The sequence below is a fragment of the Phacochoerus africanus genome, chromosome 2, assembly GCF_016906955.1.
Source record: "Phacochoerus africanus isolate WHEZ1 chromosome 2, ROS_Pafr_v1, whole genome shotgun sequence".
Classification (NCBI taxonomy): Eukaryota; Metazoa; Chordata; class Mammalia; order Artiodactyla; family Suidae; genus Phacochoerus; species Phacochoerus africanus.
Genome location: NC_062545.1, coordinates 257,538,308 through 257,552,685, shown reverse-complemented (window position 1 = coordinate 257,552,685; position 14,378 = coordinate 257,538,308). Strand labels below are relative to the sequence as shown.

General features: G+C 46.8%; 1 protein-coding gene across 9 annotated transcripts in view; it reads left to right on the top strand.

The window, feature by feature from the left end:
- Positions 1 to 14,378, top strand: part of TNC (tenascin C) — a 97,812-nt gene that overhangs the window by 48,840 nt on the left and 34,594 nt on the right. For 4 of the 9 annotated variants that reach the window (XM_047768251.1, XM_047768252.1, XM_047768254.1 and 1 more), the window contains 5 exons: positions 3,606 to 3,878; positions 4,427 to 4,699; positions 5,574 to 5,846; positions 8,708 to 8,980; positions 11,218 to 11,490. The exons of 1 other annotated variant lie outside the window; for it this stretch is intronic. In XM_047768251.1, coding sequence (XP_047624207.1) covers positions 3,606 to 3,878; positions 4,427 to 4,699; positions 5,574 to 5,846; positions 8,708 to 8,980; positions 11,218 to 11,490 — 1,365 coding nt within the window. The remainder of the gene's footprint in view (positions 1 to 3,605; positions 3,879 to 4,426; positions 4,700 to 5,573; positions 5,847 to 8,707; positions 8,981 to 11,217; positions 11,491 to 14,378) is intronic. 4 more of the 9 variants (XM_047768253.1, XM_047768255.1, XM_047768258.1 and 1 more) reach the window with 2 other exon arrangements.

Below are 14,378 nucleotides of genomic sequence, written 5' to 3'. Positions count from 1 at the left end.
CCTTAAGGATGCCAAGCCTGCTCCCACCTTAGGACCTCTGCACAAGCTACTCCCCCTGCCCAGCTACCACTCTTACCCCAGGTTTTCACACAACATCTGCCTGATTTCATTCAAGGGTCATCTCAAAAGACCCCTCCGTCACCCAGTCTACAGTGATGCCCTGTCCTGACTCACTTCTTGCTGCTCCAGCCTTGCTCCTGACACTGACCTTGACCAAGGTTACAGACATCATCAGGACCATCACAAAGGGCAGGGAATGTCAGGCTAAGGGCCTTGGGTTTCATTCTTGACAGTGTTGAGTCACTGAAAAGTTTCAAGGCAGGCAAGGCTTTTAATTTCAATTGTCTTAACTTTACAATTTGAAATCAGAGTTCTTTAATGTACACTTGGGAATCCGCAGGCTCGACACCGGCCATTGCGCTGTACTGGAGAATCACTCTCTCTCCCACCAGTGAACACTGAAAGTGGATTTCTTATCAGTCAGCACTTGGTAATTATCATCTACAAGACGGTGGAAATCTAAAGACTGAAAGTTGGCTCAGCCAGGAATTCCTCCAGGCCAGCTGGTCAACCCACCATGAGCACAGAACAGGGATTCTGAAATTCTGATTTCCCAGGCCCACTGACATTGTTCAGAGGGTAGATGCCAGCGCACAGCTGTAAGAAAAAGACAACAGCCTTTTCATAAAGAAAGGCCAAGAAATTCAGTGTGGAACGGTACAATGGCAACACTGGGCTTCTGGGGCAGTGAGCCCACGAGCGTGTCATTTGCTGTTGAAATGCAGAGTCCGCATTTATAGGAAGCCTCGCAGTCTCCCTCTCAGCTGTTGTCTGCTGCTTTTGTATTCCTACCATCATTCCCTCTCTTTTCATAATTCTTACCCACCTCCTTTTAATTTTCCTACTGATTTTATTCATTGAAGTTACCCCTTTTAGTCATCTGACTAGCACTTGCTTAGTGATGGCTTTTGGGTGGGTACCAATAGCAGCCACCCAACAGAGGTCACAGTCACAGCATTAAACGTAAACCGATGTTTTCTTTTCTTGATTTGCCTATCCTCTCCCCCTCAAAAAAAGGGGAAGAACAGCCAAAAATTTTGGCAGAGTCACGGTACTGTCATCACCGTGATGAGTACCATTTACCGAGCAACATGACATTATATGAAAATTACACTCTCACCTAAGAGAAAAGATGGTTCTCATGAGGAAAAGACATTTTCTAACGCAGCTCTGCTTCTCTCCCCTCTCCACCCATCTTTACTACAACAGCCTAACAGGCAATATGAAACCCTCCCCCCTCCCAGTTAGATAATTCTCCCCCCGCCCCCGTTGCACCCTAGTACCTGAAACTTCTTCTTTCATAGAAGAAAACAAAAATTATGTCATAATTAGAGAGAGCTTGAAAGGCAGTTACCTGGAGAGGAAACACTGACTTAGGGTGTCAGTGTCAATGTCAGCTAAGTTCTTGACAAGCACTCTTGACAGGAGGAGGAGAGAAGAGGAAAGTGGGTTAAGAAGGAGAGTTTCTGGGCTGCAGGACTGGTTTCCTTAACTTTACAGTTTTGCTTAGATAGGTTTCCGTCCCATGTCTCTTTATGCTTGAGGACTGCAGGGATATTTGAAAAGGCCATGCTCCAGAGTTACTTGTGCTAATATCCCAAGGTCAGGAAAACACTTGATATATGTGGAGCACTGCTCCTGGCTCACAAGGGCCACTGCGTAAAAGGATGTCTGACCTTTTGCCCTTTCTTTCCCCAAAACTGGACACATCACTTTGAGCTTGGGGGCCTCTCCTTCTCACCTAGGCCATGTCTGTGTGGTTAAGAACTGCGATGGGGTCTTGGGTGAGGGCTCCAGGATATGGATTTGAGTTACATGAAAAGTCTGTAGATGGAAGGTCAAGGTCAGGGTTTGAAAGCCTTTTCTTTTCTTTTTTTTTTTTTTTTTTTTTGTCATTTCTTGGGCCGCTCTCGTGGCACATGGAGGTTCCCAGGCTAGGGGTAGAATCGGAGCTGTAGCCACCAGCCTACGTCAGGGCCACAGCAACGCAGGATCCCAGCTACATCTGCGACCTACACCACAGCTCACGGCAACACCGGATCCTTAACCCACTGAGCAAGGCAAGGGATCGAACCCGCAACCTCATGGTTCCTAGTCAGATTGGTTAACCACTTCACCACAACGGGAACTCCCTGAAAGCCTTTTCTGCAAAGGGCTATGAAGTAATATTTTAAACTTTTCAGTCCCACAGTTTCTGTCTCAATGTGCCACTGCAGCACATCGGTAGCCATTAACAATACGTAAGTGACAAGCATGGCTGCATTCCAATGAAACTTGATTTATGACATCAAAATTTGAATTTCATAGATTTTCATTGTATTCTTCTTTGGACTTTTCCAACCATTAAAAACAATAAAAACAGTTGTTAGCTCACTGATTACCAAAATAGGCAGCAGGCTGGACTGGGCACTTAGACCACAGTTGGCAGACCCCTAGTCCAGATCAAACAAGATTTAAAGGAGTGTAAGCTTTGCCAACACAGAACAATTAGGAAGAACAGTTCCCAGAACATGGAAAAGTCTGAATCGAATAGATTCTTGAAGAGAAACATTCTCCCCTCTGAAAGCATATCATCGATCCAACTGCAAGCTAAGATTTTCAAGGGAGAAGTCTTTTTTAGTAGACACCCAAGGCTCACTTGAAATTAGCAGCCAGTGTGAAGTATATATAGGGAAACAATCTGTTCTACTTAAATGAGCTCAAGGCACGTCTTACTCTGTTGTTTGTAAATCTATTTCCAGAGAAGGTCCTTTCTTCCTCCGTGATACAGAGTCCACTTAGGCTCAGTGCTGGCCACGTTATCACCTGCAGGCATATTCAGACAAGCGCGCGTTCTGTGCTTTGCTCATTGTAGAGAGGAATGAAGGCAGCACATCTGGTTTTAATGGAGCTTAATAAGCAGTTTCTCCCAGGGCTTCGGTTCTTCTTTCTAAGGAGGGACGACGGTCTGCAAAGACTCGGCGCCTTCCTCAGGTCAGCCTTACCTGTCCTGTGTTCATTTGTCTCTGGTCTTTCTGAAGGGGGTTATGTAAATGGATTTGAGCCGCAGAAACTAGCAAAAATCTCAACATAAAGAGACAGTAAAACAGACCTTCCAGGGGAGATGGGGGAAGCACAAAAGGGAAGGGAATCTAAGAGGAGCCGATTTTCGTAAAATATAGAAGGTTGGAAGGCTCCGACCAGGAATTGTGCAAAGAGCTGGGGGCTGATCCTTATGATCTCACCCTTAAGATGAGAGACTTTCCAAAGTGGAAACTGCAGCAGGGAGCATTACTTACACAGACGTGCAGCGTTTTTCTAAACCCACAGGACACTGGTCAATAGAAAAACATCATTTTCGAAAGACAAACCCAAACATGCCACAAGGCAAAACAAGCATGCTATTGATTTTTCTGTCAGCGTTTGTTCCTGGATGCAGCGAGGGGAACGAAGAAGCACCAAGGCCTCCAGGGTCTCCCAGCATCGGCAGTGAGTCTGCCCTCTGAGTTTCCAGACAGAAAGCATTTTAGGATTGGTGTAACTGACCCCATCTCTTCATTATTCAGACCGCATCCCTGAACTGGAAAACCTCACCGTCACTGAGGCTGGCTGGGATGGCCTCAAACTCAACTGGACCACAGCTGACCAGGCCTATGAGCACTTTGTCATTCAGGTGCAGGAGGCCAACGGGGTGGAAGCAGCTCAGAACCTCACGGTGCCCGGTGGCCTGCGGGCTGTGGATGTTCCGGGCCTCAAGGCCGCCACCCCCTATAGAGTCACCATCTATGGGGTGATCCAGGGCTATAGGACACCAGTGCTCTCTGCTGAGGCCTCCACAGGTACCTCTTCTCTTTCTGTCTATAGCTTCTGTTTTTCCCAACAGGAAACTGCCCAAGGATGATCAGATGCAACTCACTTTTAAATAGACCCTGAAAACCCCAAGTTATAGCCCTAGGGTGCCTAATCACGGGAAGAAATCAGGCTTCACGACTCCTGGGGCAGCTTTCACACTGCACCCCCTGTGAACCATGCATGCCCCTTGGGGTGAGGCTGGGAACTGTACGCACAGCCCCAACAGCAGGGGCCTTTGGCTTCACAAACAGGCTCCCTCCTGGTAAGGGATGTTAAGGCATTATATTTAAAGGAAAAATGGTAAATCAAAGATAGTAACAATAATCTCCCTGCCTGTTGGAAGTCAGGGCGATGCCTTAATAAGATCACAAATGTGTTCCCACAGCTCACCCTCTTGGCTCCGTTTCTCAAACTTAGGAAGCTGCGTGATGCATGTTTATCTAAAGAAAGTCACGTACTAAAAAAAGTAATATAAAGCCTGTTCTTTGGTTGAGGAATCCCAGGATCATTAAACTAGTTTTTTGTCCTCCTCCAGGAGAAACTCCCCACTTGGGAGAGGTCACGGTGTCCCAGGTGGGCTGGGATGCCCTCCAACTCAACTGGACAGCTCCGGAAGGAGCCTATGAGCAGTTTCTCATTCAGGTGCAGGAGACGGACACGGCGGAGGCAGCCGAGAACCTCACTGTCCCAGGAGGACTGAGGTCCGTGGACCTGCCTGGGCTCAAAGCAGGCACTCACTATAGCATCACCATCCGTGGGCTCACGCGGGACTTCAGCACAGTCCCTCTCTCTGTTGAAGTCCTGACAGGTATTCTGGACAAGTTCATTCATTTGCTTGCTCCCACTCTCTCTGCTCAGGAGAGATCAAGGCCCTGCCCTGCTCTGAACTGGGTTCAGCCCCCACCACTGTGGGGAATACTGATGAGTCAGGCCTGCTTCCCTCCAAATGGCCTGCCCCTTATGTGGCCAAGTCCTAGTCTTAGCATGGCAGCCAACTCCATGGAAAATTCCACCTCCTCTTCTTCTACATAAATTAAGAAGTGACTTTTCTTTCCAAGCAAGTTTCAGGCATAATCTCTAAAAAGTTGGAAGGCACACTCTGTGAATGGGAAGAAAAAAGCAAAACAAAACACTGATCTAAGCACATTGTAAGAACACACCAGGGAGTTCCCGTCATGGCTCAGTGGTAATGAACTGACTGGTATCCATGAGGATGCGGGTTTGATACCTGGTCCTGCTTAGTGGGTTAAGGATCTGGCATTGCCATGAGTTATGGTGTAGGTTGCAGATGTGGCTTGGATCCCACGTTGCTGTGGTGTAGGCCAGCAGCTACAGCTCCGATTCAACCCCTAGCCTGGGAACTTTCATATGCCTCGGGTGCACCCCTAAAAAGACAAAATAAAAAAGGACACACCAAAGACTCCTCAAAGCCCCATTTGTGTGTCAAGAACAGAAGTTGTGAACAATTTGCAGAACTGTCTTTCATTTCCAAAGACTGACGAGAAAAGCCCTGGCTTTAGTGCCAACAAATAGAGTGTGCTCAGCACCTGCTGTAAGTCATGCATCTGCAGTCAACACCAACCAGACAACTCATCCCAACCATGGCCAAAATGCCATCTCACCTGAATCTCAGTGCGCAACTGCCTTTTTTAGTAACTCAACAACTCTGTGTCCTTATGCAGAGGAGGTTCCAGATCTGGGGAACCTCACGGTGACGGAGGTTAGCTGGGATGCCCTCAGACTGGACTGGACCAGCCCAGAAGGGATCTATGAGCAGTATGTCATTGAGGTCCAGGAGGCTGACCAGGCCAAAGAAGCTCACAGCCTCACGGTTCCTGGCAGCCAGCGCTCCATGGAAATCCCAGGCCTCCGGGCTGGTACTCCTTACACAATCACCCTGCATGGCGAGGTCAGGGGCCACAGAAGTCCACCCCAGGCCGTGGAGGTCACCACAGGTATACGACCCTCCTCCCAGTCCAGGGACATGACTGTCATTGGAAGAGAGAAAAGTCCCCATGTGTCAGCCTTATCTCCAAGCTGCTGGCAGGCAGTGTGATCACAAGCTCTAATTCGGGAAGGTCCGGGCTGGAATTCCAACTTACTGGCTGAGTGTTCTTGACAATCTCATGTTACACCTCTGAGCCTTCTTGTCTCATCTTCTAATCAGAGATAATACTCCTACCTCAGAGCACGGTCATGAGCAATAAGTGAGATAATGAATGGAGGTACTTAGCGAAGCACCCATATGTAGTAAATTTTCAATGGCAAATAGAAAAATTGATCAGAGAGCAACATATCATAATACAAACAGCATAAACTGTAGGGCTGTGACACAAGAATAAGGTCAGAACTTTCTAGAGATATCTTACCATTAGTGGCCTCCGAGTCACTAACTGCCACCCATCTGGTGGTCAGACTTCCACAGAATAACCTCTGAAAGGATCTATAGTCCCCTACTGACATTAGCCAGGTCTCTCTCTCTCTCTCTCTTCTTAACAGCTCCTCAAGGCAGGGCGATTCCCAAAAAAGGACAGTCACATTCGACTTCAAAGTTTTTGATTCAGTTTGGAGAGGAAAAACAATTCATCTGAATTTGTCCCCTGAAAATATGTAACTCCATCTGTTACAGAAAACGCCGTGCTGGTCATGAGGTTTCTAGAAACAACTTTAAAAAGGGCCATGGGAAAATGGGCCTGGTGTGGGGGAGTAGGGGTTTTATGCTGGGCCCTAAGCCCATGCCCGTCTCTTCACATGCTGTGTTTTGAAAATGCCACTCAAATGACTTAATCAAATGAATTGTTTTTCTTGCTCATCTATACCAAATAAATTTGGTCCTTGCTAGAAACTACTCACAATTCCCCACATAAGAAAAGTAATGTCGCGAGACACCTAAACTGGCCAGATTATCAGTGGCCTGTGTTTCCTGGAATATTATCAAACCAAACAAGAGCAAAAGGGGCCTTTGAGACACATGGATCTGGGAGCAGGATGCTAATGATCTACATCTGTGGCTTGTAAACGTGTTTTTAGAAGCAGAATTCCTTTTGCACATGAAATCTTACAAGGAACCCCACAATATAACAGACAGATGAACAGATGTTATGTTCTTGGTGATCTGGGAAGGAGGGCTGCCTATATCCATGTCCCCAACCCATTTCTTCCATAAAAGGACCAATTCTATGCGGAACACAGTTTGACTACAGACCCTTCAAAAGGTCAAGTCTGCCCAAACTCTCCTTGGGCACTGAATCCTGGGAATACCGGAGAACAAGTACCCCATACCTTTTTTGGCTGAAATTCAGCAGGTACTTTCTTGTCTGACTTCAAATCCATGGCCACTTCAGCCTTAAAAAGAGAAGCTGGGAGATTGCATTTCACCCTGAGCAGGATTCCACTAAGCAGTGAGTTTTTCCATATCTGGAACCCAAACCTTCTAAATCAGCAGTGACTACATTAAAATTCCTTTCTACATTGTAGAAAAATGAATAGTGGGCCCTGCTCTGCACCATGTGCTGAGCAAAACACAATCACTTTTAATTAAGAGTAGACAGTTCACACAAAAGGCCTTGCTTTGTGAGGCAGACATTCTTCTTTCAGACACAAAATGCTATCAGAAGGTGGGAGGGAAAGTGCCAAGCCAAGAATCCAGTATGGAACGTCTGATCCCTAAAACCTGAGAGAAAGTCCAGAGATAAAACATCAGACTTGTCCAAACCTGATTTTGTATGTGCTTCATACACACAGTCAGAGAGCCTGTGGCCAGCAATGAAATGATCTCTCCAACATCCAGTAATGAAGTGAATTCCAGAACTTCCCTCCCAAGACATGACCGAGAAGTTCCAAGGGGAAACATCAACAAAATGATATACTGTCAGCTCTCAGCATCTGCAGGTTCCACTTTCACAGATTCAACCAACCACGGATCAAAAATATTAGGAAAATGATCCCAGCAATCTATCTCCAAAGACAAAACTTGAATTTGCCACGTGTTGGTGACTATATACGTAGCATTTATATTGCATTAGGTATTATCAGTAGTCTAGAGATGATTTAAAGTATACATGAGACGGCACTGTATAGGTGGCATGCAAATAGTACAGCCTTGTACATGCACCTTGGGTATGTTATCCGTGGGGGCCCTGGGGCCAGTCCCCCAAGGATACTGAGGAGCAAGTGTGTATCTGTTAGGCTGCTACTATCGAGCCCTCACTATGTGTTAGGTGTGCTGTCAGGTATATATGTCAGGTAGAAATGCAGAAGTTCATAAATATTATCATTCAGTCATTACACTTTCCAATTTAATGGTACTGTTATCTCTAATTAAAGGTGAAGAGAACAAGGCTCAGAGATGAGCGGGGTGACATGCCCAAGATTATACAGCTAGCAAACACTGGTGCTGGAATTCTAACCAAGGCCCAAAGCCTGCCTCCAAAGCCTGTAATTGTAGCCAGTCCCTACTTCCCTTACCCCGACCTGCAATCTCATCTTTTCCATGGGCTCCTTAGGTGCTGGTCATTCATGATCCTCAGAGACCTTCCGGTGGGTCATCGGTGGTCCTGATGGCACTGCCATCTCAAGAATGAAGGATGTACATGTTTCCTTCCCCTTTCTCCCCATCTTCAACTCCTGAAGAAAGCTGTGGTCAGACCACTGCAGTTCACACTGCAAAGTCCCCTAGACCCAGAATGTCCACACACACACAAACCCAAGAAAACCTCTTGGCCCTTTCTCCCTTCCCTAGAGCTGGGCTGTGGGACGTTTGGTTTCCTTGTTTGGGGTTTGCAAGACTGACAAACTCCTCTCTGTCCTTCTTCAGCGGAGCTCCCCCAGCTGGGAGACTTAGTCGTAACTGAGGCTGGCTGGGATGGCCTCAAACTCAACTGGACCGCGGCTGACCAGGCCTATGAGCACTTTGTCATTCAGGTGCAGGAGGCCAACAGGGTGGAAGCAGTTCAGAACCTCACGGTGCCCGGTGGCCTGCGGGCTGTGGATGTTTCGGGCCTCAAGGCCGCCACCCCCTATAGAGTCACCATCTATGGGGTGATCCGGAGCTATAGGACACCAGGGCTCTCTGCTGAGGCCTCCACAGGTACCTTCCTCTCCCTGTCCATGAAGCTTTCTCTTCCAGAGATGGTGCAAGGAGTCAGCTTCTGCCCGAATCTAAAGCCTTTCCATGCGCCCATTAGCTGCTGACCTTGCATGTTCAGAGACCTCCCTACCAGCTGTGCCTTGGTCCAAATGCCTTTGACGTGTCAGGAATGAATGCTGCCTTTTCAGACCTCTAGCCTCTCCCAGACCTTACCTGTCCAATCCTACAGCTGCATCTCTTCTGAATGATGGCTTTCCAGTTCAGGAGACAGCTTGATGGTTTTAATTCTCTTCCCCACTGCTTGGATCTAACTAAAAGCTGACCTTTCCCACATGTGAGTTCTGGTGGAGCACAGATTATTTACTTTAGAGGGTCTTTTTGCTGGTTAGAAATGGTGCTTTACTATCCGGAATCCCTCAAGGGTATGGGCACCATGGTTCTTGCATTTAAAAGAAATGTTTTAATTTAAATGTTTCTTTAAAATGCACTGAGTATAATAAGAGAACTGAATTACCCTCCTCTGGGCCATTCTCTCAGATACTGAGTCATTGTTAGAACATCAAATTAGCAAATAGCTAGGCCAAAAAAGAAAAGAAAAAAAAAATCACCCAATTATGACTAGAGACAGTACCAAAGAAAAAGCCATTCATTAGCAGAAGTACACACAGCAGCACTTCAAGCAAAGAATGTCCTGGGCTATGAATGTCAAAGATCTGATGCCCTTTTTGCTCTTTTAATCAAGAGTTGCTCCCCGGACTGCTGGCCTTTGGATGGCACACTCCCAGCCCAGACCCAGGAGGTACATTACAGGGTCCTCATGGCTCTGCCCCAGTGACAGAACATTCAGTGTTTCCCGGGAGCCTGTTTGAGAGGGCAGCCCTGGTTTCCGTAGCCCATCCTTCCATGGGCCTCTATCGGTCTGAAGTTGAGCAGAGACTGTGTCTGGTTTTGCAAATGCCTGCCCCAATCTTGTGTGCAAACCTGTTTGTCTAGCTGATTTCAGCAAAAACGTAGCTCTGCATTTTCGCCCCAATCGTTTCAGTAACTCTCTGTGAGATAAACATACAGTACAAAAAACTGCCACATGAAGGGTGACCCTGAAATGCCTCCAAACTGAAGCTGAGGCTGCCCTGGATGGACCTTTTATCTAACATCTATCAACCAGCCTTTCTCAGAAGGCAGAGAAATCACCCACCACTTCTGATCTTTCCTGCAGATCTTGTGGTTTGGGAGTTCTTAGTATTTTTATGTTTTTTTTTTTTTTTTCTTTATAATGGTAGCAACATTCTTGCTTCAGAAGAGGTGGTCTGTGGGGAGCAAGGGCCATAATTGCATCTGATCTGCGTTTCACCAGCTCTCTTGGGATGGAAGCTTTTCTCCTTACTCTCCAGTGAGACAACACCAGCTTTTCAAACCCTATTTCTTATTCCTGTTGCTCAGAAAAGCACTGGTAGGATCATCTCTGAGACCAAATGGTATTTCTTGGCTGAACGGGGTTGCCTGACGGCCTTGCCTTGGCTCAGCTCTCTTGGTTGGCAATTCGATGCTAGCCTTCTTGGTCCACGTAGAAGCAGTTAAGAAAGGACAAGCCATTTTAGCAGAATAGGAGAACAGCTGGCCCTCATCAGAAGTCTGATGGAAATACCAAGAATTACACTGACAAATTGCCAACTCCCTTTCAGTCACAAAGTCAGAAGCCTCAAGGTACCACCTTGGGAGAGGGATGGTGTCAGAATTACTTAGTCATCATTTGAATAGATGGGCGCTCCCTCAAAGCAAAGGGTGTCTGCCAGAGGGAGCCAAGGACTTGGGGTCCCCTGAGTACAAGTCAAGAGACTGGAAGCTGCCAGCACGCATATCTTCTGACCGATGGCCAGCGTCCCTGAGGTGGGGCTCCCAGAAGCAACTGGGCTTTGGCAGAGCCGTTCCTGCCGCTGTCACTCAGCATGTCTCCTCACAGGCCGGCTCCCTCGGCCAGCCTGTGATCCTGTGCGGCAGCTCCGGAGCCAGGCAATTTAACTACCATACCTTCCTTTTTGTACTTTTCTTTTAACAAATCCCCTTTTCCTCTCCTCCCATTGGCACTGACGGCTAACATTGCTTCATTTCGCCCTAACCATGAACGGTCAGGTCTCTCAGCCCGGCTCCGGTTCTATTAACAACCGCAATCTTAAAACACAAGGGCAATGATTAACGCACATTTCTTTGTTTCTTCTCTCCCACCCCTCCTTTTTCAGCTGGAGAACCGGAAATTGGAAACCTCAGTGTTTCCGACGTCACTCCTGAGAGCTTCAGTCTCTCCTGGACAGCTACCGAGGGGGCCTTCGAGACCTTTACCATTGAAATTATTGATTCCAATAGGTTCCTGGAGACGATGGAATATAATATCTCTGGTGCTGAACGAACTGCCCATGTTTCAGGGCTCCGCCCCGGTAATGATTTCATTGTCTACCTCTCTGGCCTCGCTCCCGGCATCCAGAGCAAAACCATCAGTGCCACAGCCACCACAGGTACACGCACGTTTGACCACTCCTAACGCCCTCTCTCCAGTGTCTCTTTTGCAGGTTGAAGCCACTCCTTTCTGCCCTTGGAAGCACAGGCCACGGGGCACTCACTGTTCCGTGACACTAGGCGGGAGCGCTATTTAATGTACCTCTTTTCCAGCAGAAGCCCAAAGGGTGACTTTCCTGATTGATCCCTGACCAGAACCTGGGCAGCATAAAACGTAGTTTGGTCCAGGTGACGACACCGCATCTGGAGAAAAGAATTCTCCCCATCAGTAACTAAAACGCCAAAATGAGAGCTGTCCTCGACTTGTAAAGACATCCACGTCAGTCAGAGGACTCCTAAAAATTACATTTGGGGTTACCTGTCTTTGTCTTCCTAGTGCCTTTGACAGCATAGTAGCCAAAGAACCTCATGATTTAATGAAACTGAATTGAGAAAAGGATGAGACAGGGCAAAGATTATTCATCAGGGGAGTGAAGAGGAAGCAATGCCATCGAGCCCACCCCCATTCTAATGCCACCTCTGAGAGAAACGACGAGAACGTGTTGGTTTGCTCACAGAATAGGGAATGGTAGATGGCAAAAATAAAAGTAGGGCAGGCATGTTTAAATAAGGAACTTGGTTAACTAAAGAGTGAGCTGCTCTCACTAAATCTGTGGGATCTGCAACATGCACCCCATCAGAGACACTCTCTGGAATGCAGCAAAAGAGAATTCTACATGAATTCTGGAAAAGAGAGCCCAGTCCATTCGAATTAGCCTTCCTAGCACATAATGGACAATCCCTTCTCTTGACAGATAAAACCAGACATCATAAACTGGAACGTTATTTGCGGACTAAACACAGCAGAGTTTTTTCTTCTGAATCACAAAAGGGGGTCCCATGTCCTAGGGACATTCTAGAAAAGGGGCCATTAACATCGGAATATCAAAACTAGCTATCATTTAAGTCCCTCAAGGCTGAGGGAGGGTCTGTATTCATCCTATTGAGACTACAGATTGTTATCAGCGTGGTGCAGGGGCAAAGCAGAGAGCCGGAATTACTTTTTTCTCACCTCAGCCAGATGAAAGTATACCAAAACCTAGGGAAGAAAATTAGTCCACCATATGTATTTGTTTCTCATGACTCAGGCGGGGTTTCAAAAAGGGCAAGTCCCTTTACCAGGGCATAAAGGCTAAAGCTTTATGGATTTAGTCTTACATGTTTTGATTCTGACCCCCTAAGAGTGTTTTAAATTGACATGCTTTCATATTTTTTTCTTCTTGCTCTAGTAGCCGAACCTCTCCTTAGCCACCTCACTGTCTCAAACATGACCTCAGGCAGTGTGTCCATCTCATGGAAAGCTCAGGAGTCTGCCTTTGATAGCTTTCTTATAGAAGTTAGGGATTCTGATCATCTCCAGGACACGGTAGTGCGTTCCGTGCCTGCGGCGTCTCGCAGCCTTGTCATCACCAACCTCCAAGCTTCTTCTAATTACACTGCCCACCTGCACGGGCTGCTTGGTGGGCAGCGTGCTCAGACCCTGACCGTCCAGGCCACCACAGGTATTTCCCACGATGGGTTCTTCACTCTCCATTGAACTTTCTCTAAACAGGGTTCCAAAAAATCACCCCCGACCCATTTTTCATCCTCCTGGTTCCTCTGGATCCTTCTCGAATTTGATAGAGCCACCCAAATCAGAGCTTTAAAGCTTTAAAAAGAAAAACTCTCCCCCAAATTAAGGAACTTCTGGGTCAACCTCTTTTTCCTCAATAGCCACTCACATCTGGAGTTGTTCTACTTGTTCGTATAGAGTTAACCTGATGTGCTTTGGTTGGATTTCTAAATCATCCTTTCATCTGATCTTGAATAATCTTTTCCAGTTCCCATTATCATTTGCCTGTGGTCTTTCTAATCAGAGTTTGCCTACGGCACGTTCAAAGGGGTGTCTGCATGCCGGTATTGGTTCCTCGGTCAGAAGGACCTACTTTCTTTTCTCCTCCACCAAGAGTTTAAAAGTGGCGTCAACTTGCATGCTGAGAAAGAGACCTCAAAACAAATCCCAAGACCTACATAAGAGGACCCAGTGGGCTCATCTTCTTCTTGAGACTTTTATTTGCCTGCGTTCCCCACAAACCGCCTGCTCTTTTTTGACATGTACCCTCTCAAGCATGTCTTGTCATCCTACTGTTATCTGTCACAAAGCATCAGCCTTCCTCTCATCTATCTTCTCATCCAATTCTTGGTGCATGTGGTGAACATTCAGAGCATTAAGTTTTGGAAAACGTCTGTCTTTCCTGGAAGCAGACAGCATGTCAAGGAATTGTTTCAAAGGATTAGAAGCAGTGAGAGAAAAACACCCCCAGCTTGCATGGAACACTGACTGGACCCTAACTGCCATTCTCCTTCTGAGTTTTTTCTTGCATCTCGCTTTTCAGCTTGGTTGCATCCCTTGAGAGACAGCTATAAGTTAAGCTGACCTCAAGAACCTAGGTCTTATTCTGCATGATAAGTGTGTTGGCAATTCCAGCCGCTGGCCGGTAGCATGAAAAGAGTCCTCATACATATCCTTAATTCGGGAGATTCCTTCCTCATCAAAATATAAAGGAAAAGCAGACAGAGCCTCATCTGGAGGAGCATTTCACTATTTGTGTGGCTGAAGTCATTTGCCAATGCTGTAGCTGAAAATTATAGCATCATTATCTTCTCAAACTAATTGCTAGGGAGGAAATCCCATGCCATTATTTATGGCTATATTCTGCTCCAGAGCCAGATTCCTTTGTCCTTAGAGACTTGATGGCATCGAGTTATGCTCTGTGGTTAAGCAGTTAAAGTTCTCTGTCCTCCAAACACGGGAGCTGCAGCAAAACAACTCCCAAGTCCTTGGAAGAAACAGTCTGCCTTTTCCAAC